At 37.8% G+C, this 25,778-nt stretch overlaps 2 protein-coding genes across 2 annotated transcripts; one reads left to right on the top strand and one right to left on the bottom strand.

The window, feature by feature from the left end:
* Positions 1-170: 170 nt before the first annotated feature.
* capn5a (calpain 5a) lies at positions 171-24,051 on the top strand. Its single transcript, XM_083552980.1, has 13 exons — positions 171-347; positions 5,194-5,365; positions 9,977-10,108; positions 16,402-16,610; positions 17,134-17,326; positions 17,633-17,826; positions 18,134-18,211; positions 19,316-19,511; positions 19,845-19,964; positions 20,323-20,519; positions 20,644-20,765; positions 20,848-20,984; positions 22,057-24,051. The coding sequence occupies exons 2-13, from the start codon at positions 5,201-5,203 to the stop codon at positions 22,237-22,239; spliced, it is 1,926 nt and encodes a 641-aa protein (XP_083409106.1). The 5' UTR covers positions 171-347; positions 5,194-5,200; the 3' UTR covers positions 22,240-24,051.
* ompa (olfactory marker protein a) lies at positions 15,162-16,394 on the bottom strand. The gene has a single exon (XM_083553195.1). It carries the CDS (start codon positions 15,834-15,836, stop codon positions 15,336-15,338), a length of 501 nt encoding a protein of 166 aa, XP_083409321.1. The 5' UTR covers positions 15,837-16,394; the 3' UTR covers positions 15,162-15,335.
* Positions 24,052-25,778: the final 1,727 nt, after the last annotated feature.

The following is a 25,778-nucleotide window of genomic DNA, read 5'->3' as shown; positions in this document are numbered from 1 at the left end:
CCAAAAAAATTTACATATGAACAGTTAGTAACCAGGAAAGAAAAAAAAAGCCTTCCTGCAATCTCAGAACATAGCTAGTTAGTTTCACAATGCTGAAAATTTTAACCAATCAGAGCAGCGGAAATATCGGCCAGGGAGCGTTGTGACCAATCAGAGTTAGAGGCAGAGAGGGCGTTGTTTTTGTATACAGAGCGGCTTCCCCCCACTGCGCAGCGCCGCCCCTCGGAGAGCACGGAAGAGCAGAGGATCACAAACAATCCAAAGCAGGCGAGCCGCAGGGCTGCAGTGTGTGTCGTGAAGTCCCCAGGGGGAGAAGCGACACATTAGGTCCGGAAGACACTTTACAGGTAAACAAAAATAGAGTGAATTTTTTTTTTGCATAACAAAATGTTACCTGTGTCTGATTGAACCAGGTTTTGCAGCTTGCACGCGCCAATTTTTCTTCTTATTGCTGGCAATTGGCGCGTGAAACAATTTTCATGTAACAAGTTTGCAAAGTTTTGATTATTCCAATTCAAAAAGCAGCTCTGGGCTTGATTAAAGTTTATTAATATAATTTTTTCGGGGCATAAAAATGTTTAGGTTTTGGGGCTTGCTCGTGCTTGTTTTTGCATGCCTTTTAAATGTTTCTTTAAACCAGAAGCATCATATAGATTTTCACTGCAGGGTATTTAGGGGTTCTGTACTCAGGGATTTTGTCTAGTGGTTAAGATGCAGCGCTCCCACCGCTGCGACCCGGGTTCGATTCCCGGTCAGGGAACCAGCCCCAGCCACTCTTAGTGCCGGTCCCAAGCCCGGATAAATTGGGGAGGGTTGCGTTAGGAAGGGCATCCAGCATAAAACGTGCCAAATCAAACGTGCGGAGGATCCGCTGTGGCGACCCCTAACGGGAGAAGCCGAAAAGTACTCAGGGATTTTAGACACTTCCTGTTCCTAACACACCTGGGAAAGGTGTCTTTGAGAACATTTATTTCCTTGTTAGTTGAACTCCTAAATATGGTTTCTTCTACACATTCACATGAATTGGGCCAGATCACCTGGTAACACAACAGGTTAGGCAGGTGTGACTGACATTATCTGTTGCAGTGTTTCTCCACCTTGCTGTAAGTAATTTCCTGCTTAAACATGTTGATTAAAGCTAAATTAGGAGCAAACGAGTTCACTCAAACATCCCAAGGGTGAGAAAACGCAAAGATGTTCAGTGTAAATAAATCAAAAAGTGAGTCCACCTACAGCAAATGTAAAACAGAGGTGGCAAAAATGTACACACATCCTCCACTTAAGTAGAAGTACAGATACTCATGTTTTATAAGACTCTGGTAAAAGTTGAAGTACTGACTATACTTTTTTACTCAAGTTAAAGTAAAGAAATTTGGGCTCTGACATGTACTTAAGTAAAGATTAGTCATTACTACTACCTGTTTTAGTGTCACGCTGGAAACTGGACATCACGTCATATTAATATTAGGGCTGTTAATCGATTAAAATGTTTAATCGCGATTAAGCGAATGATTGTCATGAGTTAACTCACGATTAATCGCAACTTAATTGCACATTTTTATCTGTTCTAAATGTACCTTAAGTTAAAACTTTTTCAAGATTTTAATATTCTAATCAACATGGGTATGGACAATATATGGATGCTTTATGCAAATGTATGTTCATTATTAGTGAAACCAAACTCAACATAGAGCATAAACAATATTTTTTAAAAATGTTTTAATCATGGTGCTTTAAAATAAAATAAATTATCAGGACACCAAACGGAACATTTGCTGTTTCCACACGGACAGTAAATGAGGTGATACCGGAAAAAACTGTATCTCATAACTTTCATACAGTTGACCTAATCAGAGAATACTTGTTTTTGATGTAAATTGGTTTATTTAAAGGTATTATTATTATGTTTGTAAGGCAAGTATTCACTGAGATTCAGGCAGTTTTATTTGTGTTTTTGAGGAGAGATGACAGAGTGCACCCCCATTCCCTTTTCTTAATTTTACAGTGTTTTGTTATTATGAGTGAATACAAATAAAATTAAATCCATTACAGATTCGAATGATGTATTGCTCTTATCTGTACGACCAAACAAGACAGAGTAATTTAAGTTCGTTTCGGCGTTATGAGGAAAAAAAAATGCCACAAAACGCGCCGGTGCCGTCGTCGACCCCAGAGAGTTCATTGTGTGCATCATGGCGGATTTTGATGCTGATTTGGGACTTGGCGCATCAGTAAAACAAATGTTTATTGATTCAAAATTAGTTTTCGGTGGAGTTTATTTATTTGTTTATATCTGAGTAAAGGAAGGACGTCGCGAATACACGTTGCGCTGAAAGTTTTAATATCATATCTCCTATATATTTATTTATTTATATTTTTTATAAAAATGGTCAAACAGAAATGCACGCTGCATTAATCGCATGTTAATAAAATGAGTGCCGTTAAAATGAATTTGCGTTAACGCGTTAATTTTGACAGCCCTAATTAACATATATTAATACAAAATAATTTCAAATGTAGTTATCTAATGAATGTATCCCGGCTGAACAACCACCATATAGAACACAAGCAGAGAAAAGATGATGATGATCAGGATTGTCTCTGTTATCAGTCATATTTACATCACTGACTCCCTCTGTCTCATCCACGTTAACCCCAGACTACTTTTTGCCTTCTGCCTGCTCATGGTTGGCATCATAAACTAGCCTGCATCTGTAGTGTGGGAGAGCCAGGAAATGATACACCAGTGATCGGTTGAAAAAGTCATGCAATGACAGGAAATAAGTTGAAGGGCTGAAAACGGCATGCAGTGAAAAGACAAAATATTGCTCGTCATCAAATAGATTAAAACTAAAGAAATGAGCCTGGTTTAAAAATGTAAGAAGTAGAAATGACAGATATTTGTGTAAAAACCTAATGAGTAAAAGTAAAAAGTTGTCTGAAAAATGAATAGTGAAGTAAAGTGCTGATAGCACAAAAATAGTATAGTAACAAAATATTTGTACTTGGTTACTTCCCACTTCTGTGTAAAACCTTGCATTCTTTGACTAACACAACAATTATGCTGCATCTTGTGTTCTACCTGGTTGTGGTACAGCTGGGGAAAGTCTCAAACCAACCAGTAACATCATTTCCCACAAACCATCCACATATTTAATGCACCTCTGGCAGCCTCTGCTTTCTGTCAGTGTGATTATCAAGTCCAGAAGCAGGGTTAGCTGGATGAGGGATCCTCACAGTTATCATCATCTGACTAATCTCCCAGACAACAGGCTTGTGTTTGCTTTTCCGTAGCTGTGAGCAGATCCCTCCCCTTCATACAGGTTTTGCAAGTCCACTTCAAAAGGAGGGGACTGAAAAGCAGTACGCCAGAGCAAACAAAAAAAAGGAGCGGCCCACTGTTCGTTCCACTTATATGATCACGGGTGAATGTTTTTCTCGCTTCCAGCATCTGAGCTGAATTTTCAGCCATTGTAATTTTATTTGCCAGTATTCAGGCAATTTGAGGAAATAAGTGAATGAGTCATCGTCATGACTTTTCGCCACATGATCCCTTTTGTATGGATCATACAAAAGCCCACATTGCCATTCAAAACACAGGAAGTGTCTTGTGTGGGACCGTGTAAAACCTTTTCAGTTTCAGATGAAATAGTTATTCGCGACTCTATTCTTAACTCACGGTGACTGAACACATGGGAACAAGCGGCAACATAAAAATAAACTGAATAACATTAAACACACACAACAGTAAACCGCAGGATTCCTGCTAATTTATAAGGCCTTGGACTTGGGCAGTTAAAAACCAAGAAACAAAAGGGAAACAAGTTTCAATTTCAAGCTCCATTCTCAATTATTATTATATATATATTTTTATTAAATCTATAACCCTTGTGTGTTATTCGGTTTCTCTTTGAGGGGGTTCCCTTAATAGTTCCTAATGGTGTCTGTATCATTAAATTATCCAGAAATGCTGGAGCAGTATGCATTTAAAGGGTTTACATCTCCTTATGTCACAAGGCAGCAACACATTCAAGTAGTAAAATCTGCCCTGCTCTTTCTCCAACAATATGGAAAACTCTGACCACCAACATTTTTTTTTCATTCAGGATTTTCAAAACCTTCTACAGCAATTCCATTTGGAGCTCCTCCTCTAATATCTGTTATCACTTATCACGGACAACAGTATGTTCTCCCCGCCCAAGCCTTTTTGAGAGCTTCAATGCTATAGAGAAAACACTGGCGCTGGCACTACACTACTGAACACTACTTCTCTTCGATCAAAAACACATGGAAAATGTTGCCCTACAGCATTTGACCAAAGAATTCTGAAACCATTTTTGTAGAATATTATGAGGACCCTGTAAACAATTTAGTGTTTATCTTCTGTGAATCACAATGAAGAAAAATTATTTTCTTTAGTCCTCGAACAAAATAAAAAAATATTAAGTAGTTGGAATATCATTTATTTATTTATTTGCCTCAGTGTTTGGAGGTTTTTTTTTTAACTGAAACTGAATGAAAACATATGCTGTGCAGCCTGGAAAAAACCGATACTGTTAAAAACTGATAAGTCGTTCCTGGATTCAAATATTATTTGCATGTATCTCAAGCAGAAATGATTGAAGTCAAAAACATTAAAAAATCTGGTCCAATGTCACTAATCCACAGAACTTTTTACAAGATAGCCTCTGGTTACAAACTGGACTGATCAGGATTATGGTAATTTTTAATTGCATTGTAGCTACCCAGCATCTTGGTAACCAACACATAAGTGCATAAAATTATATTTTGAAGAAAAAAATAAAAGATTTTGACCTTGGGTTTTCCAAATCTACAAAATATACACCGACCAGTCATACAATTATGATTTTATTACATTATCTCTTCCTTCTGTCACCTTTTAGTGGGTAGAATATATTAGGAAGCAAGTAAAAGTTTATGTGCTAGAAGCAGGAAAAATGGGCAAGTGTATGGATTTATGGAGTTTGACTCCAAACCTGCAGCCCTTGTGGGTTGTTCCTGGTGTACAGTGGTCAGTATCTATTAAAAGTCATCCAAGGAAGGAACAGTGGTGAACCGGGGACAGGGTCATGGGCGGCCGAGGCTCACTAATGCACTTGGGGCGCGAAGGCTGTTCCGTGTGGTCTGATCACCTTCCTCCTCTTCATTTTTTGCTCTCTGTTGTTTTTACAGGCTCATTATGTTCTTCTTAGTCAAGCCCTTTGAGGGCCAGCAGTTTGCCGCTCTGATTAAGCAATGCCAGCACAACAAGACGTTGTTTGAGGACCCGCTTTTTCCAGCAGAGGACCGTTCGCTTTTCTATCAAGGCAACCGCATTGGTAAAATCACATGGAAGAGACCCAAGGTGAGGAACTGAAGATGCAATGTTACGAGGGCTGTTTAAAAGGGATACTTTGGTCAAAACCAGATTTTTACAACAGAAGGAGAAGCAGAAAAAAAAGAAAAAGAATTGTGGATGACGATAAAATCTGTGCCTTTTTTTTCTTTTCTTTTTTTTTTTTTTAAGGATAATGTGTTTAAAAAATGTAACCTGAAGCAACTAAAAGAATATTTGTTAATGTATGCTAAATAGACAAAACTATTGGGGCACCTGAGATTTTCAGCCAATATGTGGTTCTTCCACAAACTGTTGCCACAAAATTGTATTAGATGTTGTTTAATATGGTAGCATAAAATGTTCACGTTCACTTAAACTAGGAGATCAAACAAGTGTACAAGGTGAGCTCCATTAAAATATGGTTTACATGGGTTGGCGTGGAGACTTTCGAGTGGCGTGCCATAGAGCTCTGACTCAAACCCTATTAAAAAGCTTTGGCATGAACTGGAAGCTAATAAACCTAAAGCCTATGCACACAGAGTACAAAGCTAGCAGGACAATAGCACGACTATGGACAATAGCACGACTATAACGGATCTTATTTTTTGTTTATATTTAAGGAGGATATTGGAAGCAAACTTGAAAATAAAAGATGAAGTCGAGACTAGTGCTGCCAATCATTATGATCTTTCATTCTCCTAAAGGAAAAAAAAGGAAAAAAGAAATGCTGGAGATTCCATTTCAGTGATGCTATTTCAAATCTTATTCTTAGACCCAAAGTTATTGGTTGGTGGAGATGAAGGTGTGTTTTTGAATGGGAAAGTGTGTATATTTTGTGTTGTGTTTTGTTTATCTCGTGGGTTAGGTTTCGGATTAGTGACTGGATCATATCCCATTCCACCCCTCTATTTTATGTATTGAAATATTATTACTTTATGTTAAAAACAAACGCAATCTAGAACTGCACAATACATTATTTCGTTTTGATTATCAATTATACTTCTGGTTATAAGATTATTCAAGTGTCCCTGTAAACATTATACTGTATAATTGTTATTAGAAATGATTTATTATTTGATTTGAAGAAATATGATGCCTGGATTCTATTCCAGTAATCGGTTTCTTAGCCCATGTGGATCATATGTGTCTGTGCAAGTGTGTACACATTTGGAAAAAGGAAATAGAGCTTAGGTCCTTGTTTGGTAAAAAAAAAAAAATCAAGGCATTAAAAAAACCCCTAAATATTTATATACAGTGCAGCCGCCATACCCGCGGGGGTTACGTTCTATGACCTCTTGCGATTAACAAACAATTACGAGGTTTTAACCCAGTAATGGAATATAAAACCGATTTAAATGGGTGTACATGTACTGTACTGTAAATTTAATGAAAATTGTGAGGTATTTATTTACTACTTTAAATGAATAATAAAATGATAAAATAGTTTTTCAACTATTGTTAGGTAATTTATTAGTACAAACTCTGTTTTGAAATGTTACTCCGAACGTTCGAGCCACTCATGGCTTCTCGGAGTTACTCTTAGTCCAGTTCCAAATAAAAAGCCGGCAACTATCGGGGTCGCGAGGTTTCGAGGTTCCACTGTGTATAACAAAAAGCCGCCAACTATCGGGGTCGCGAGGTTTCGAGGTTCCACTGTGTATATTTATAATAAATATTTATTGATAAAGGAACTCAAGAGCTTCTCATGAGCAGTAACCTTAGTCTCTGTGTTTCAAACCAACCATTTACATTTACAGCATTTGGTAAATGCCCTTATCCTGATTGACTTACGATTGTCTTATTTATACAACTGAGCGTTTGAGGGGTAAGAGCCAGATTTAGGGTCCTTGCTCAAGGGACCAATAGATGCAACTTGGTTGTGCTGAGATTTGAATTCATGACGTTTCGATCGGAAACATTTAACCACTGATCTACCACTTTTAGTTAATTTAATTTTAAGAAATAAAAATATAAAAATGCACACTTTTTAGTCAGAATTTTTTTATTTTAGTCAGATCAATGTGTGGTGTCTCAGCAATTTTGTTCCTCAGCACTGTTTAATACCTAATTCTAATTGGTTGACAGCTGAATTATTTCCATACAGGTCTTGACCACATTATATTTAAATGTCACGTTTTTTTTACTGTTAGCTAAAATAATGTAAAGGTTACCATACTCTCCATCATGGCACAAAGATCAAACAACAAACACAACAGACCATTTTGATTCGTTATTTATTACTGCAGAAAAAAAACAATAAGACAAAAGTATTTTCATTTTATAAGTGAGTCTGATGTTTATTTCTGATTGGCTTATTATTGCAGATACTAAAAAGGAAGAATAAACAATGCCAGAAATCCTTAACAATAATTTCGAAATGCTAATGTTTTTCTTCTTATAATTATGCTTATCTGTATATAGATTCATGTGATATTGTAGGATGTCTGTGAAGCAGTTCATCTTATTATTACTTATGCTATAGAAGCTGTAAACTGCTATAAACCTCTCTTAGTTTTTCCATTTCTCTCTTCTGTTAAAAAAGCATTTTTAATGTATAAAATGCAAAGCATTGATTCTTAAAACTTTTTTTCAAATATGCTTTAAAATCATTGCGGGTTTTATTACAATTTGGATATGCAGAATGTCTGCCATACAAGACCTTGTGTAGATTTTTCCTCTAGAAAGGACAGTTTATTTAAAAAAAAAAATGTAGAAAAGAAAATCTACATATTCTGATCAGTCAGAATCAAGAATTTAACAGATCTGTGAGCAAAATAAATGTTATATAAATTAAGATAAAAAAAGTAAAAGCCATAATTAAATTATTTACTGTTCTTTTCCTAATATCATCTTAATAATGTAACAATTTTGTTATAGTAATTATTTGTTGTACAAAAACAAAGGAAATGTATGGCATATGTGAGACAGGTGCCTAATATAAAATATATATTTTGATTTATATTAAAATCTTTGTACAATAGAGTCATTTTTGTTGGTATTTCTCTCATCTTTCATCACGTTGATCACGAAGAGCTTACTATCTGATACACTATACATAAAATACAGCTGAGGCTATTATCATGGCTCTGGCAAATCGATTGCACATTTCCCAATACATTCCGGCTTTAAATATTAATGAAGCTCACAGTTAAAAATGCAGATAAGCATTATCCTAATGTCCTTGCATTAGTCTTTGTGGACCTTTCTTTGTGTGTTTATTCTGATGTTTTTTATTGTAATAGTTTCGATGTTTTTTGGCAAAAGCTGAATAGGTGGGGCTTTATAACATGACTGTGTGCAGGGAACACATTGAGGTTTGTAAATCCAGACAGGTTGGTTAGTTAGAATTGTTTTTATGGGTGGAGATGGTTTTAAGTGTGTAATGTGGGTGAGGTGTGTTTGTGCAAGGATATTGCAGTGTGAAGTACGCCCCATAGTGTTTGACTTCTGAGATGTAGGATTGTCCCAGGTTTGTAGTTCATGGTTGTCTGTAGGCATGTACTGAATTTCAGTTTCCATGTGGTTAGCAAAGTAATGTATTAGTTTACATTATACACAAATTAGCTGTTCATTTTGAAGCAAAAAAGACTATAACTGTGAAACCATGTTACTAGTGCAGAAGTGGTGTTATTAGTACTGAAGTTTCCCTTTTTGTTTGTGGTTTGGTTGTTGTTTTTCAAACTCACTAAAAAGACCAAATAACTGGTAATTTTCAGTGGTCACCAGACAGAATGGAGGAGAGCCTCCAAATGAAAACCACTTCCCCTAAGAGGTCACATGTTTTTGTTTTGCATTGCGTTTTTTTTTAAAGTTTTTTAACATATACACATCTTGCTGTATTGTAGATAGAAAGTGGATTTAGGTTTGAACCTGCCCCTTAGTTTTTAATAACTTTAGTTAAACTAAATAGTACAAAAGATTTTTTTTTTTTTATAATTTTTTAATTTTTATAATATTGCCTACCAACCAATAATGTCAGAAACAGGATTAACCAAAATTTATCATGGAGTTTTCACCATTTCGCTTCCTGGATACCAGAAAGAATATAGGCATGTGGAGGTCACAGATAATGCAGCATTGATTGTTTTTTACAGCAGGAAAGAAAGTAGAGAAAAGCATCATATTGGTCTGATTGACTGCTGTGCATAAACAGCCTCCTCTGAAAGAATTGAAACAGCAAGGTTCATTTTTGCTCTATACTTTAAACATTGGCATTTATGATAAATAATGAATGATTTGATGGTCTAATTTTATTTCATTTACATCGATTGATTTAGCAACTCGTCATAGTGTGTTTAAACTTAAGCCATTTACGTTTCCCAGAAGACAGTAGAATAAAGTGTCAAATACACAAAAAATTTTACTGCTCAGGACAAACAAGGTACTCATGAACATGAACTGTAAGAAAACATCAAAACAGTGATCATTATCAATTTCGAACTTGGTCATTTGTGTAAATGTGGATATTATTGCGATTTGTGTAGTATATGCAAAATTCTTGGCAGTACTAAATAAAAATGAGTGGTTTCTCGTTACATTTTTTATTGAAATTATTAACATTTTGCATATTCTGTAAGCCAAATTAAGGGCTGGAAATTTACATATCTAACCAATGAATTCACTGTCCTTCTATTTCAGGAAATCTGTGATGACCCACACTTGTTTGTCAATGGTATCAGCGCTCATGACCTGCAACAGGGGCAACTGGGAAACTGCTGGTTTGTAGCAGCCTGTTCTAGCCTGGCTTCCAGAGAGGCCCTGTGGCAGAAAGTGAGTGTCCTCATGTTGGTATTGATATCTTGCCTTTGTTTGTTAAGTGTTCAAATAAGGAACTGTAAGGAGCTGTTCGATGGAATGTGCCTGGATCGTGTGTATATTGGGCAGTACCTAGTAGAGTTCAAAGTAGAGTTACAAAGTACATACCAATCCGGGATCTACTGAGTCATCGGTGTAAGCATGCCAATTTAATCAATATGTCAATATCAATGTGTGTGAGACAGTGACAGGGCATAGGCATTCAGGATCAGCATTTAAATCCCATCTGGATAGATTCCACTGCATTGTTGTTGTTGTTGTTGTTGTTTTTAATTGTATTTAACAGTGACTTAAAAAAAATATATATATATTTATTTTTATTTTTTACAATTTGTTTAAAAAAACATTTGTAAATTTTTTTTATTTTTTTTAGCAGAAATCAGGTCAAAATAATTTACTGTTCACAGATTTGCCTTAGTATAAGTTCTTTATTAAATCATAACACTAATACCAGTATATCAATTGATTTATTATGCTGGTTTAGCCTAAGTAAGCAGAATGTAGACTTAGATTCCTTTTCTTGTCAGTATATGCGTAATGGTCTTTTCCTCTTGTAGCTTCTCTTCCTTGAGCTTCGAATTTTCTGAATTATGGTATGATCAAACTAGATCAACTAAAGCAAAAATATTTAGCAGTTATCATGAGAAAGTTGATTAAAAGCACATGTTTAATAGTAGTTAATGATGTTCATAGGCTCAAAAACCTCATTTGCTGCATGTACTGTAAGCCTGTGCTTTCTTTACACAAATGTTTTGCTCGTTTGAGTTTTTCATCGATTAAGCGTTCATGTTCTGTTGCTTTCCTTCCCTTGTTTTTACTGCATAACTGATGAGGCAGATAAATTGTTCCTAAACTCTGTGTCATTGCCCCTCTTGGGGCCTCATTTGCCCTCTGCTCTCATGCATTAATACTCACAGGCTGCTCTGTCTCAGTGTAATGTGAAATCTTCTTCTTCTTCTCTCGGGTTCTCCCATTACCGGTCGCCATAGCGGATCATCCGTCTCCATACCCCCCTGGCCTCTACATCTGCCTCTTTCAAACCAACTACCTTATGTCTTCCCTCACCACATCCATAAACCTCCTCCTTGGCCTTCCTCCACTAAACGTCATAAACCCTGCCTCAACCATGTCTGTTTCCAGGCCCTGGCTTTGGGCTTTAAAACATTTTGGGGTGGCTTTAAAAAAAAGTATTTTTTATACCAAAATGTTAAACCAGCATTTTAAGCCAACATGTTTGCTACAGTGCTACTTCCTAATGACTTTCAGACCTGAGGTGCATCTCTCTTTAAGTTGATTAGACAAAGAAAAAAAGTACATTGTCCTGTTACAGAGACATTGCAAAGCATGTTTGAATAAATATATGAGATATTCTGAGGTAAACAGATAAGCTATTTGTAATGTAGTTGTCTAAGTTTGCCACCATAGGGGTCATAATCATTAAATGCTTCTAGCCTCTAATTTATGTTACTGTGGGAGCACTTTTTTTTTTTCCACAAATACTGTAGTCATTAGAGATTAATTAAAATGGGATTCATAGATTGCTAAATGCTTTTCAATTCTCTTTTTTTAATCTGTGAAATCTTTACCTGAGGAAGGGAGAGATGTTGGCTAAATAATGGCAACATGCTATTCAGGAGCTGTTTCTTTAGTTTTTTTCCTTTGCTTCGCTAATACGCCTGTCAATTTAAATGCTAGCACATAAGTGAATATTCATTATTCTTTGTTAAACAACACATTTCTTATCCATTTAATATTGTGTCGCCGTATGTGAAATGTACTATAGATACAGAATTAGCACAGTATTGTTAAGTAGTATTAGATTTATGCGCAACCAAGAATGCACAACTGTGATTTTAATGGAACCACGTACCTGTTGCAAGCCCCAGCAAGTTTGCATCTTGTTGTGCATTAAGAGGAGTTATGACACCTTGTCATTGTATTCTCTGATGCATGCTATAGAAATAACCAGATTCCAGTTCATATCTGAATAGACACTTGGTTTGTATTTTATATCTGTAATGTGGAGTATGGAAGCTAAGGCATTGGCTGAAAATTTGAGGGATACACCTGGCCCCCCTCTGGCTTTTTGTTTACTCAGGGATTGTTCCTCACTCCTGTTTTATGGTGTGTAGGAAGTCGTAAAAACGCATTTTGCCTTTTTGCTTTCTTTATCCACCTTGGCCTAATAATGAGTGAGAACGGTTTAGGCACAGCAACAGGTTACATTCCATGCCCTTTCATTTACTGTAGAAAACTGATTCAGAAGGTTTCCTTTTTGCTATGTATTTATATTGAGCTAGCTTTCTTATTGTTTGTCTTCCTTTAATTTTGTCAGTTTATTGGTCATTGTTTATGAAGGTATTGAACCTTTGGATTCAGTGTTACTAAATATTTTTATTCACTCACTGTACTTCAGTGTTAAACACTGTTTTAGAGAATTGCACCATTATTTATATACAGGAAAAAGGTGTGGTAATGAGTATTCTGCTCACTGACTCTTTCATCAAAGGTGCTGAGGTTAATATGTATTCTTATGAAATTCACTTTACTGTAAACACAAAATCTAATATGTATTGTCTTGCTTTTCTTGTCTCATGCAGCTTTATGTGATGAAAGTAACTATAGAGTGTAAGTGAGTGTAACGCCTGAGCTGTGTCTCTCATCTGTAGTGGATTTTATTTATTATTATATATTTTTTCCTTTTCTACTGTAATCTCTAGGCTCCTTCTTAGTTCCATTCTGGGGGTTCTCTCTCCCTGCTTTGTACATCATTCCCTCCTGTGGTCTCATTACTGGTATCTCTCTAGCACATCTGTACACATTCTTCTAATTCTGTCTCTGAGGAGCCAGTCATTATTGTTATGCTTTCCTCTGATTACACACATACATATGTACACATGCACGCACATGCACCCGTATAAACACACACACACACACACACACACACACACACACACACACACACACACACATTTTTGTTGGTGGTCTTTAGGGTTTTCTGTTCTTGTTCTGTTCTGTTGGTTATGCTTCCCTTTTATGTTTTTAGTCAGTATATGACCTAAATCTCCGTTGGGTCTGCTTCTGTCTGGGATGGTCCAGTAGCTTGAGTGCTTGTGAGTCGGATGAAGGCGGTGTGGTCTCTGTACCTGTCCATCCCAGTGAAGGAGGCAAGGCTACTGTAAATCTATAGTTCTAATAAATGAAGTTTCCTTTTAATATTTTCTCTTTTTTTTTATGCATGCACTATATAAAGCTCCTGATTCTCACACACTTATGTGGTTCTTACCCCATACATTGCCACAAAATTAAAAACACACAATTGCATAGAATGTCTTTGAATGCTAATGTATTAATAATTTCCCTGTGGAACAAAGAGGTCAAAACCTGTTTCAGCATGACAGTACCTCTTCAGATAAAGCGAGTTCCATGAACATGTTATGTTTAGAAAGGAAGCGCTTGAATGTTCTGACCCCTTTTGAGTCACAGTACACGTGTGTACCGAATCAAAAGCCCTGTACTGAAAAGTTTTGGTACGAATACATAGAATACACCCCTATTTAGAATTAAAGCATTAGTCAAAACCAGTGGTGTCCAGTCTTGTCCACAAATGGCTGGTGTGACTTGGTTGGGGGGAAAAATACCTGCACCCACTCTGGCTGTTGGAGGAAAAGATTGAATACCCCTGGTATAAACATTGTGTGTTATATGTAATATACACCGCTCAGGGATAACATTATGACATTATAACATTATGACTGGTAAATGAGTAACACTGATTTGCTCTTCATCATGGCACCTGTTAATAGAATATATTAAGCAGCAAATTAAAATTTTGTTCTAAAAGTTGATGTGTTAGAAGGAGGAAAATGGGCAAGTGTGAGTTTAACAAGGGCCAAATTGTGATGTCTAGATTACTGGGTCAGAGCATGTCTAAAACTGCAGCTCTTGTAGGCGGTTCCTGGTCTGCAGTGGTCCGTATATATCAAAAGTGGTCCAAGGAAAAAACAGTGATGAACCAGTGACAGGGTCATGGGTGGGAAAGGCACGTGGGAGTGAAGGCTGGCCGATGTGGTCTGATTCAACAGATGAGCTTCTGTAGCTCAAATTGCTGAAGGTGGTCAATGCTGTTGATGCTCAACGGGTCAGAACTGTTGTTGCAGCAAAAGGGGGACCAAAACAATATTAGATAGGTTGTCATAAAGTTATGCCTGAATGCTGCATTGTCTTAAACAGACAGAACTTAGGACTCATTAGGAGCATAATGTGGGACTGTTCAAATGACACCACAAGCTTTTGAATGTCATGTATATCGACTGATAGTGAAAGCTGTGATGTTTGTCACCACACTGTTTGCCTGAGGTAGTACATAATCATGAACTGCAATATTGATTAAAGTGTACAGTGACCTAATGTCTGATAGGACTGACATTGCAGCGAAGAATGAACAACTGAATGTCTGATTGGATTTCTGTACACACACACACACACACACACACACACACACACACACACACACACACACACACACACACACACACACACAGATACATACTAATGAAGAGAGACTCTGACACATGTTAAAAATATTAAATTGATAGAGCTCTTTGATTTTTAATAGTTTTACATATGTTTATATTTTGAGCTTTTCACAAATAAATGTTTTTCATTTATTTATAAATAATATATTTGTAATATTTGAAGAAGAACATTGGAGGTGGTGTAAGCGAATACATTTTTTCTATCAACACCGTCTCTAATATAAGAGTAATATTACTTCATTTACATTTGTCACTTTGTTAAAATGCTCTGTATCTAATATATGCTCTGTTAGGTTAATATATATGTAAGTTTCACAAAAATAATTATACTTAAAGCAGCATTTTGGGCAAGGTATGTGCTTTTTATATATATATATATATATATATATATATATATATATATATATATATATATATATATATATATATATATATATATATATATATATATATATATATATATATATATATCCCTAAATTAGTCTGATAAACTCTTACGACAATCCCATGTTTGCTATTAAAGTATTCTCTACTTGGCAGTTGGGTATAAACGAGGCAAATGATTAGTTAGTCAGCATAAGCATCAGTATGTTTCAGAATATTAATAGCAATATAACATCAAAAGTTTTCCGTTGCTTTTAAACTCATGAGCCAGCTTGAGCGTTACTCTTGAACACCACTGAGCACTTGATGCCGCTTTTCTCCACTCCCTCCTTGAAGGCGAACAGGAAATACATGACCTTTCTGACCTTGGCCAACTCAGCGATCCGCTCTCCAAATTCCTGGATGTCAGCCTCCAAACATTTAATGGGCACGTCTTCTGGGTCGCCAGCTGTCCTCCAAAACTGGCCCGTAGGCTCCAGGAGCTGGCGCGTCATCAGGTTGGTGAGGTCAGGCGTCCACAGCTGTGAGATACCTGTAACTGAGAGGCGTCCCGGCCCAGTCAGGGTCACGCTCCAGTGAGAGAATGTCAGTTCCTGATCGGAGAAGTCCAGCCGGTACACTGCCTCATGGGGTAGAAGCAGCCGCTCACCGTCTTGCCTCTTCTGCCCGCGCTGCTGCAGAGACTGAACCCTTAGCCGCATCACCTCAGTCAGCTGCAGGTCTTCGGTGAACTCCAGCTCTATCTCCGTCTCTGAGGCCATGACTGAAATAGTTTCTCTGTGGCAGAGTGTGTGTGTGTGTGAATGTGTCTGTCTGGTCGCTCTCTACTTTTTCTCCTCTTTCTACCTCACACTTTGGCTACCCCGCCTACCCTGTCTGTCTGCACCCAGAAGGCAATAAGTCTAATTTTGCTAAGGACTGCATTGATTCAATTTCATATGCAGGGGTGGAATACAGGAGCGAATAGTGGATTCATGCCTGGTGTGTAATGTGTTGCATCACTAGGCAACAGAAGCCTAATGACGTCCAAAGCAGCAGCTTACTCGCTCTCCCTTAAGCACTTCTGGACAAATGTGATTTCCACAACAATAATTTATCCTACCAGTGAGGTTTCAGTGTTTGTAAATGAGCAAAGGTGAATTTAATGAAGTCTGTCAGGTGTAAAGAAAGAATATCAAATGTATTGAGCTTTACTGTTATTATTTATATAAATGCAGTATTTTTTACCCTCTTTTAAAAACAGCAGTATGTATCTGTTGTTTATGTCACTCTACTTGAAAGGACCACTGTGAGAACTTATTAATAAAAATATATTTTTTTGTTTAGGTGATTCCAGACTGGAAGGACCAGGAATGGGAGAAAGACAAACCAGAGGCTTACGCTGGGATATTCCATTTTCGATTTTGGCGTTTTGGAGAATGGCTAGACGTGGTCATTGATGATCGGCTTCCCACCACCAACGGCCATCTGGTTTACTGCCATTCTAACGACAGCAATGAGTTCTGGAGCGCACTGGTGGAAAAAGCCTACGCCAAGCAAGTGAAATCCACTTTTTTTTTTTTTTTTTTAAAGGACAGTAGTAATATATGTGGCACAGCACATGAGATTCTTAAAGCATCCCTGAATCGTTCTTGTAGCCTGAATCGCTGCTTATAATATGTTCTTGATTAACTTCTATTACTATTCAATATTCTGGTCACTATTATGGTCCCCTGGTGGTCTAGTGGTTAAGATGCAGCGCTCTCACTGCTGCGACCCGGGTTCGATCCCCGGTCAGGGAACCATCCCCAGCCACTCTCAGTGCCGGTGCCAAGCCCGGATAAATTGGGGAGGGTTGCGTTAGGAAGGGCATCCAGCGTAAAACATGTGCCAAATCAAACGTGGGGAGGATCCGCTGTGGCGACCCCTAACGGGAGAAGCCGAAAGAAAGTTTGTTTATTCTGGTCACTATTATATTTTGATCATCAAGGCATCATGTAGTATACATGGATGAGGTAACAAATAAAGCTTAACCTAACTTGCATAACTTTCTATCAATATCTCTCTTTGACGTTTCAGGCTTAACGGCTGCTACGAGGCTCTGGATGGCGGAAACACAGCCGATGCGCTGGTGGATTTTACCGGAGGCGTCTCAGAACCCATTGACCTGCTGGAGGGCCGCTTTAAAGAGGACGAAGAAGAACGAAACAAGCTGTTTGATCGTGTCCTCAAAGTCCACAACAGAGGAGGTCTCATCAGCTGCTCCATCAGGGCGAGTATGATTTAGCTTTTTGAGAGCAATTCAAATTATTGTGAACAGTGTCAGTTCTGAAGAGACTAACTGCATTGGTGTTAATGTATATGCTTGCGTGTAAAGTAAATACCATACTCATGCCGTCTGAGTAATTAGAATTAGTATGTTGTAGTACTTATGTTGAAATGAGTATTCCAAAAAATATTGTAGAACTTGTTTAAAGAATAATGACCGAAGAAAACCTGAAGTACAATGAGTAGCTTGTTTGATCATTATTTTTTACATTTTAAATTATACTTAATAACAATGTGTGTGTGCCTGCAGGCGACCTCTCAGTCCGACATGGAGGCTCGACTGGATTGCGGTCTGGTCAAAGGTCATGCATATGCAGTGACTGATGTGCACAAGGTACGGCTGGGCCACGGTCTGCTCGCCTTCTTTAAGTCTGAGAAGCTCACCATGATCCGCATGAGGAACCCGTGGGGGGAAAAAGAGTGGAACGGGGCTTGGAGTGACAGGTTAGTGCAAGTCTGCCCCCTGCTGGACAAAGGGCAGAGGACAGCTTCCCTTTTACCTATTTTCACTATTAACACATTTGCTTTGGCAATAGGTGTATATTGTGTATATTGACTATTAGAATTAGAATCTAATTGTTTGTCCAGTATGTTTAGTAGAAAAAAGATATCAACATATTAACCTGTGAAACTAATTACAGAATGCTTTCTTTCTTTCTTTCTTTCTTTCTTTCTTTCTTTCTTTCTTTCTTTCTTTCTTTCTTTCTTTCTTTCTTTCTTTCTTTCTTTCTTTCTTTTCTTATTTTTGTAGCTCAGAAGAATGGCAGAGGGTCAGTAAGAGTGAGCGGGAGAAGCTGGGAGTAACTGTACGGGATGATGGTGAATTCTGGTAGGAGACCCTTTAAATGCAGACATTTCACAAGATTTAATTTTTCAAAAAAAACCAAAAAACAACACACTGAAGATAAGTCGATTATCACTTCTGTCTAATGATAACATTCAATAATTTATAATAATGTGTAAAATAGAATATAGCATTAGCTATTTACACTGACCAGGCATAACCTTACCACCACCGATCAGGCATAACATTATGACCACCTGCCAAATATTGTGTTGGTCCCCCTTTTCCTGCCCAAACAGTCCTGACCTGCTGAGCAAAACTGCGTAAATTTTTTTTCAGCTATTTGACATACAGAAGCTCGTCTGTTGGATTGGACCACACTTCGCTCCCCACGTGCATCAATGACCCTTGGCCGCACATGACCCTGTCGCCGGTTCACCACTGTTGTTTCCTTGGATCACTTTTAATAGACACTGACCACTGCAGACTGGGAACAGCCCACAAGAGCTGCAGTTTTGGAGATGCTCTGACCCAGTTGTCACATTCGCTCAAATCCTTACTCTTGCCTATTTTTCTTGCTTCTAACACATCAACTTTAAAAAAAAAAGTTCACTTGCTGCTTAATAAATCCCACTGAATAACAGCTGCCATGCTGAAGAGATAATCAGTGTTATTCACTTCACCAGTCATAATGTTATAATGTCATAATGTTCTGGCAGGTCGGTGTAGATTTACAAGCCTAGATCCAGATGTAAAGGGAAATGGTTAAAAATTGCTACACTTAACATTTATTGATAACTCCCTGGTTGTACATGTAAATGTGTGTGTAAGAGAGAGGTAGCAAGGGAACAGTTACAGTTTCAACATACAGGAATCTTTTACAAAGGCTCTGTTTTATTGCAAACTTGCAATACAACACACCTGTTACACATTAATTGCTGTTATCACTTATTCTATAGCAGCTATAAACCATCATTTTCTCACTAGCTAATAAAAAGTAGAATATCACATGGTGAAAAACTTGCATTTAAGAGAACTGAATCATATTGGATTTGGCATGTGTTATAGATTAGGGACTGATGTAGCTAAATAACACACAGGCTATTAATCTTGTTGAAACTTCTTATTTGACCTCTGCCTTCATTTCAGGATGAACTTTGAGGATTTCACTAAGCACTTCACAGACTTGATCCTGTGCCGCCTTATTAACACGTCATACCTGAGCATACATAAGACCTGGGAAGAGGATGTCAAGTTTGGCTCATGGTCACGCCATGAAGACCCTCTAAAGAACCGCAGTGGCGGCTGCATTAACAACAAAGCTACGTACCCCCAGAACCCACAGGTGTGTGTATGTGAAAGTGTGAGCTTATGCTTATTTAATTTAAACCGATTTGTTTACGAAGTCAACCAGACAGTAGCAGAATTTTCTACCTGCGGGATTTTGATGAAGATTGTTTAAACACGCATTTGTATAATGTTACTGGCCATAAAGATGGCTGCATTAGTTTAATGGTTACCATCTTTCTTTCCTAAATGTCCATGAGTAATGTCTTAGTCAGCCAGTTTTTTATTTAGTTTATAATCTTCTGATATATGTTTAAATTAGATTACCAATGAGTAACTATTTTATTTTATTTGTGGTTGTGTCGATGCGTCTGATTGTGCTTTTTTACAGTATGTGTTTGAGGTGAAAAAGCCAGAGGATGAAGTTTTAATCTGCGTACAGCAGAAAGATAAAAGATCTCCTAAAGATGGCAAAGGAGAAAACTTGGCAATCGGGTTCGACCTTCAAAGGGTATATATACACACATTTTATCATTATCCTAAATTTACTTATATTTTGGGACCTTCTGCAGACATAATTATCAATGCATCTGCATGTGCCCCTAAATCTAATCCCAGTAACTCAAAAGTTTTTAACCATCATATATATTCTATATATTCTATTCATTATGGGATTTTGGTCTCTACGAGGATAAAAAAACATACCCACACAGACCACTAAACATGGACACACACACACAACGAGGGAAGATCTTGACAGTATTTAATAATCACATAATATGAGTGACCCACAATGGCACCTACTAATAATAGCAAATACAGTACTACTTTTTTTGCTATCGTGTCCAACTCTGCTTTTTATCCACTAGGTGGAGCTAAACAGGATCTACCGCATGCACCGGCCGCAGCAGAAAATATGCAGCTCTGCTTACATCAACTCCCGCAGCGTGTTCTTGCGGAAGGAATTGAAAGAAGGTCGTTACGTTATCATCCCGACAACTTTTGACCCTGGTCTACAAGGAGATTTCCTGTTACGAGTCTTCACAGATGTGGCTTCAGAGTGCAAGTAACAGTTCACCCAGTTCTCCTCTCCTAGCTTTGGGTTATGCTTGCAAACAGTAAAAACACTGAGTCCATGCAGATCACCTTTGTCTCATCATATTATTTGCTGATTTGTGTTTGTGTCTCAGGGAACTGACCCTGGATGAGCCTCCACAGACTTGTTGGACAGGCCTTTGTGGTTATCCACAGCTGGTTACACAGGTGCATGTGATGAAGGCCGCAGGACTGGAGGCCCAGGACACTGGCGGATGTATGTTTTTAAATGCTGTACTGCTTATAATAGTTTTAAAACTACACTGATGTTTGACTTGGCACGATGGCTCTTTTTGCAGCATCTGACCCATATGTGATCATCAGCTGTGGAGGGAAGAAGGTGCGTTCACCAGTGCACAAGGACACACTAAATCCTGAATTCGATGTAAAGGGGCTCTTCTACAGGAAGAATCCTAAAGAGAAGATACTCATTCAGGTAACAGATGCTGTGTTTGTGTATTAGGTACCAAAATAAATGTAATCTGGGCATTTTGGAGTTAGGATTATTCCTTGCAAGGCTTGTCTGGGTCTATATATTAGGAGTGAGGATAATGACATTTTGGTAGACATTTACGTAGAACTACCGGTTTTCTCCCAATAAGTTAATACACAGACTATTGTGATACTTGATTTGGGATAGAAGAGTATCTGCAAGAGTGAAAGGGAAAGTTTATAGGACTGCGGTGAGACCTGTGATGTTGTATGCATTAGAGACAGCGGCATTGAGTAAAAGACAGGAGGTGGAGCTGGAGGTAGCAGAGCTGAAGATGTTGAGATTTTCGTTGGGAGTGATGAGGATGGACAGGATTAGAAATTCGTTTATTAGAGGGACAGTGCTTGTAGGACGTTTTGGAGACAAGGTGAGGGAGGTAAGATTGAAATGGTTTGGACATGTGCAGAGGGAGAGATATGGGGTATATCGGTAGAAGAACGCTGAGGATGGAGTTACCAGCAAGGAGGAAAAGAGGAAGGCCAAGGCGGAGGTTTATGGATGTGGTGAAGGAAGACATGCAGGTAGTTGGTGTGACAGAGGCAGATGGACAGGGGGTTGTGGGGACGGATGATCCACTGTGGCGACCACTTATGGGAGAAGCCGAAACAAGAAGAAGAAGACAGATTATTGTGACACTGGGCGGGGATTAAGCAGGGATTTAAATATTTAACAACACCTGGGGGATTCTGTAAAAGTAAATTCTGTTCTAATTTCATTCTGCAAATTCATTTTTATAGTTTTTTTAGTGCATCGATGTTGTGCTGTCTGCAGTGTGGCCTTTCTGCAGTTATTTGTTTATCTTTTAGGTTTATTGATCCAAATGGTTTTTATGCATTTACTTATATATCTTTACATATATATAAGACATATGTACATCATGGCTTTAAAATGTTACGCGTACTTGTAAACATATAAAACACACAAATGTATTTATGTATGCATGTATAAATAATATGTGGATAGCACGTGCTACAGATTATAACTGATTATCTCGTTGCCTCCCTCCTCCCCCAAGATCTACAATAGAAACGTCCTGTCTGATTCGTTCCTGGGTCAGGTGGCAGTGAACACAGATGCTTCAGACATGCAGAAGGATCACGTTCTTCATCTGCAGGGAAAAGGTAGCCGTCAGAACAGCAACGTCCCGGGCATGATCAGTGTGAGCATCATCACCAGCAATGTTCTCACCAATATCTGAGAACACCCAGGTCAACTGGAGAGCAAGAGGTTCGGAAAGATAAACTTTACTGCTGTGCGATTTAGTGGATGTAGTTTACACATTGCATACTTCACTAGAGCTTTCTAACCACTTTAGACTGTAGTGGGATTTTACATGTTTAATAATGATGGCCTTAATAAGTTTACATGATCTCTTGGACCAAAATCTGTATGGTGTAATCTGTTATCTGATTTCCTTCTAATGTATGTGGGATTCTACTATAGGTAACACTCAGAACCACTGTTCATCCATGAAAAAAATCCTGTTTGATCCTATGTATTCCCTCACGAGTATGTGAAGTAGTACTTTCACTCTGTTTGTGGCCAATTGATCTCCCTAAGTGTTATCATCATCTGTTTAACAGCCATTAAATGTTAAGAGTTGGACAGTAATTAAGCACGTTTACACAATATAAGCACTCAGGAAGCTGCATTGTTTGAGTGGCCTATTAAACCAAGACTTAAAATTACAATCATGCAACCATTAATAGGGAAGTAGTGCCTCAACTATTTTTTTTTTTTATTAAAATCTCAGGATAGCTTTTAAACCAGTGTTCTTACTAATGTACTTTATAGGTGCCTTTCTTCCATAAGAAAGTTCACCAGGAACTTTTCCACAAATTTTTAAGCTTTTTTACTAGTGTTCATCTGGTTGCTAAGTCTGAATTGGATCAACTGGTACTTTATTTGTGGTTTATTTGTTTGTTGGTCCAAACCTTTAGCACATGCAACTTTGCTGCATTTCTCAAGCCATGTCCTTTAGCTTAGTTCTCAGTTAGCAGCTCTGCTCTGCTTTACATCTGTATGAAAATGTTTTCCCAAAGCACACAGTATATGAGTTTGGGTAAATTTAGAGACAAATCGCTTGATCAGCTCAATGAGTGTCATCCGGCCCTAGACCGCCTTGCTTAGAGAGCCTCGAACCAGCTACGAGTGCACTCTTAGCTTCATTTTCTGGGGACCACAATGTATTGGTCTAGAGCTTGTTGTACTGAAGGTCACTGACTGGACAATGCAGTCTTACATGCTATATTTTTTTCTTATTATATGTTTAAGAAACAAGTAATGACCAAAGCTTGTTTTATATTTTGTGCTGCAAAACAGCACAACTGTTTCCATGTGGGTTTTTTTTTTTTTTTTAACTAATTAAAAATATACAATTCTGAGTGCATATACGATTTATTTTTTATAATTTTGGATTGCAAGAAGGAAAGTCGACATGCTGATTTAAAATCAATGCCATGACATGTTTGGTGACCAAAATGGCCACTTGGTGGCTGTACATACATAACTGTTCCATTTTACTGAGGTCTTTAGTTTACTCTTTTGTTTACTTACTCCATTGTTTACTTTGTTGTCTTTAAGAGAATGCACTTGATATGCAATTTCATGCTTTTTTTTCTTAAAAATTCATCTGCCAAAAAAAAGTACATTCTCTTTTAACAGACGTTACGATTTTGACACGCATTTATTAAGGCTGAATTATTAATACCTTATACATGGTAATGTGCCTTGGCTGCATGGAAACTTTTGTGTGCATGCTTTGAAATGCCTGCCAAAGATGTGCAATAAAGTGCCATTTTGTATTTTGAGTCACTTTAGCTGTCTCGAATTTTGTGCCTTGGGTACTCAGTTTTACATAACACACTATTGCAAAAGAAAGAACCGGTGGATTGTTGTAATATTGAGATTATGATGTACAATATGCATCTTTTACCTGTTTTTTTTTTTTTCCCCAAACTGTGTATATGTATCCAGAGTATAAAGTTAAATATTAAATAAACGGTGTAATCGAGTTGAATTGTCATTTTATTAATTTTATAGCTAATTCTTGCTATCAAGATACATGCTTAAATATATTTTGATAAAGTGTATTAACTTTTGACTAGTGAGCTTATACATGTAGAGTTGGTAATTACTATACAGTAATTATATATAATACAATTCTGCAGTTTAAGAATCAGCTAATCATGTGACTGAAGCACAGTGCAGGAAATCATGCAGGTTGGAAGCTTAATTTAACATTCAATGGTCACATGGGGAAAGAAATCAACTTTAACTGTTGCTGCCAGATGGCCTGGTTTGAGTATTTCAGTATCTGCTGATCTCCTCGCACAACAGTCTCTAGAGTTTATGAAAATTGTGCAAAAGACATTCTGGGAGTGGTGGGTCTGCTGGCTGCAGCACACTTTATGTGAGACAGGCCCTAGAAGAATGACCAGACTAACTAGATGACAAGCAGTCTACAACAACTCACATAAGCACACTTTATACTTTATACACCGACCATACCATTATGACCGGTGAAGTGAATAACACTTATGATCTCTTCATCATGGTACCTGTTAGTAGGAGGGATTTATTAGGAAGCAAGTAAATATTTTGTCTTAAAAGTTGATGAAGAAGCAGGAAAAATGGGCAAGCATAAGGATCTGAGTGAGTTTAACAAGGGCCAAATTGTGATGTCTAGACGACTGGGTGAGAGCATCTCCAAAACTGCAGCTCATGTGGGCTGTTACTGGTCTGCAGTGGTCAGTATCTATCAAAAGTGGTCCAAGGAAGCAAGAGTGGTGAACCAGCGACAGGGTCATGCGTGGCCATGCCTCATTGATGGTGGTCATAATGATATACCTTATTGGTGGCCATAAAAGTATGCCTAATTGGTGTATGTTTGTGGTGAGCTGAAAAGAATCTCAGCATCCACAAAACATCGACACTGAGGTGGATGTCCTATGACAGCAGATGACTATAGTAAAGAAGTATGCAGTGCTCTGTGGGAAACCTTGGGACACATATTATCTACCTAAACATTGTTGCAGACCATGAACACCCCTTTATGATAAAGTTTTGCACAAATGACTGGACATTTAGCAGGATAATGCACCTGCCTCATTGCAAAAATTGTTCAGGAATCATTTAGGTCAAGTCAAGTTTCTATAGCGCTTTTCACAATAGACATTGTCTCAAAGCAGCTTTACAGAATTAAACAGTTAAAGTGAACGATGTGTATTTATCCCTGATGAGCAGCCATGGCGACTGTGGCAAGTAAAAAACTCCCTTAGATGTTATAAGGAAGAAACCTTGAAAAGAACCAGACTCAAAAGGGGAACCCATCCTCATTTGGGTGACATCAAGAGTGTGATTATAGTCTTTAAACAATACAGAACACCGGAGAGTGAAAACTAACATGAGCACTGGAATGTGTGATTGAGTAATGTCTTTTCTACAGTCTTATACAGTCAGTTGAGATTATAGAACCAGGAGCTACTGAGCAACTCATAAAATAGCTCAACATTTGTGATCATTATAGATCTAAGGTTTAAGGAACTTCACAAAGATTTTATGGATGGACTGGCCCAAAATTTCCCAAATGCCATTTTGATTAAGCATCCGTGGAATGTACTGGACAATACAAGTCAGATCCATGCAGGCTCCACCTCACAACTTACAGGACTTGTAATGATACATTGCTAATATCACAATACCACAGGGGTCTGGTGAAGACCACTCCTTGACGTT

The sequence above is a fragment of the Silurus aristotelis genome (genome assembly GCF_946808225.1).
Source record: "Silurus aristotelis genome assembly, chromosome: 10".
NCBI classification, from domain to species: domain Eukaryota; kingdom Metazoa; phylum Chordata; class Actinopteri; order Siluriformes; family Siluridae; genus Silurus; species Silurus aristotelis.
Note: the sequence above shows the minus strand (reverse complement) of the source record. Positions and strands in the feature narration are given on the sequence as shown.

Excerpts from the sequence above, each read along its gene's own strand:
- capn5a (XM_083552980.1), top strand. The coding sequence starts at position 5,201 with ATGTTCTTCTTAGTCAAGCCCTTTGAGGGCCAGCAGTTTGCCGCTCTG. Across the intron at positions 10,109-16,401 it reads GAGAGGCCCTGTGGCAGAAA|GTGATTCCAGACTGGAAGGA; the intron begins GTGAGTGTCCTC and ends TTTTTTGTTTAG. Across the intron at positions 17,827-18,133 it reads AACGGGGCTTGGAGTGACAG|CTCAGAAGAATGGCAGAGGG; the intron begins GTTAGTGCAAGT and ends TTATTTTTGTAG.
- ompa (XM_083553195.1), bottom strand. The coding sequence starts at position 15,836 with ATGGCCTCAGAGACGGAGATAGAGCTGGAGTTCACCGAAGACCTGCAG.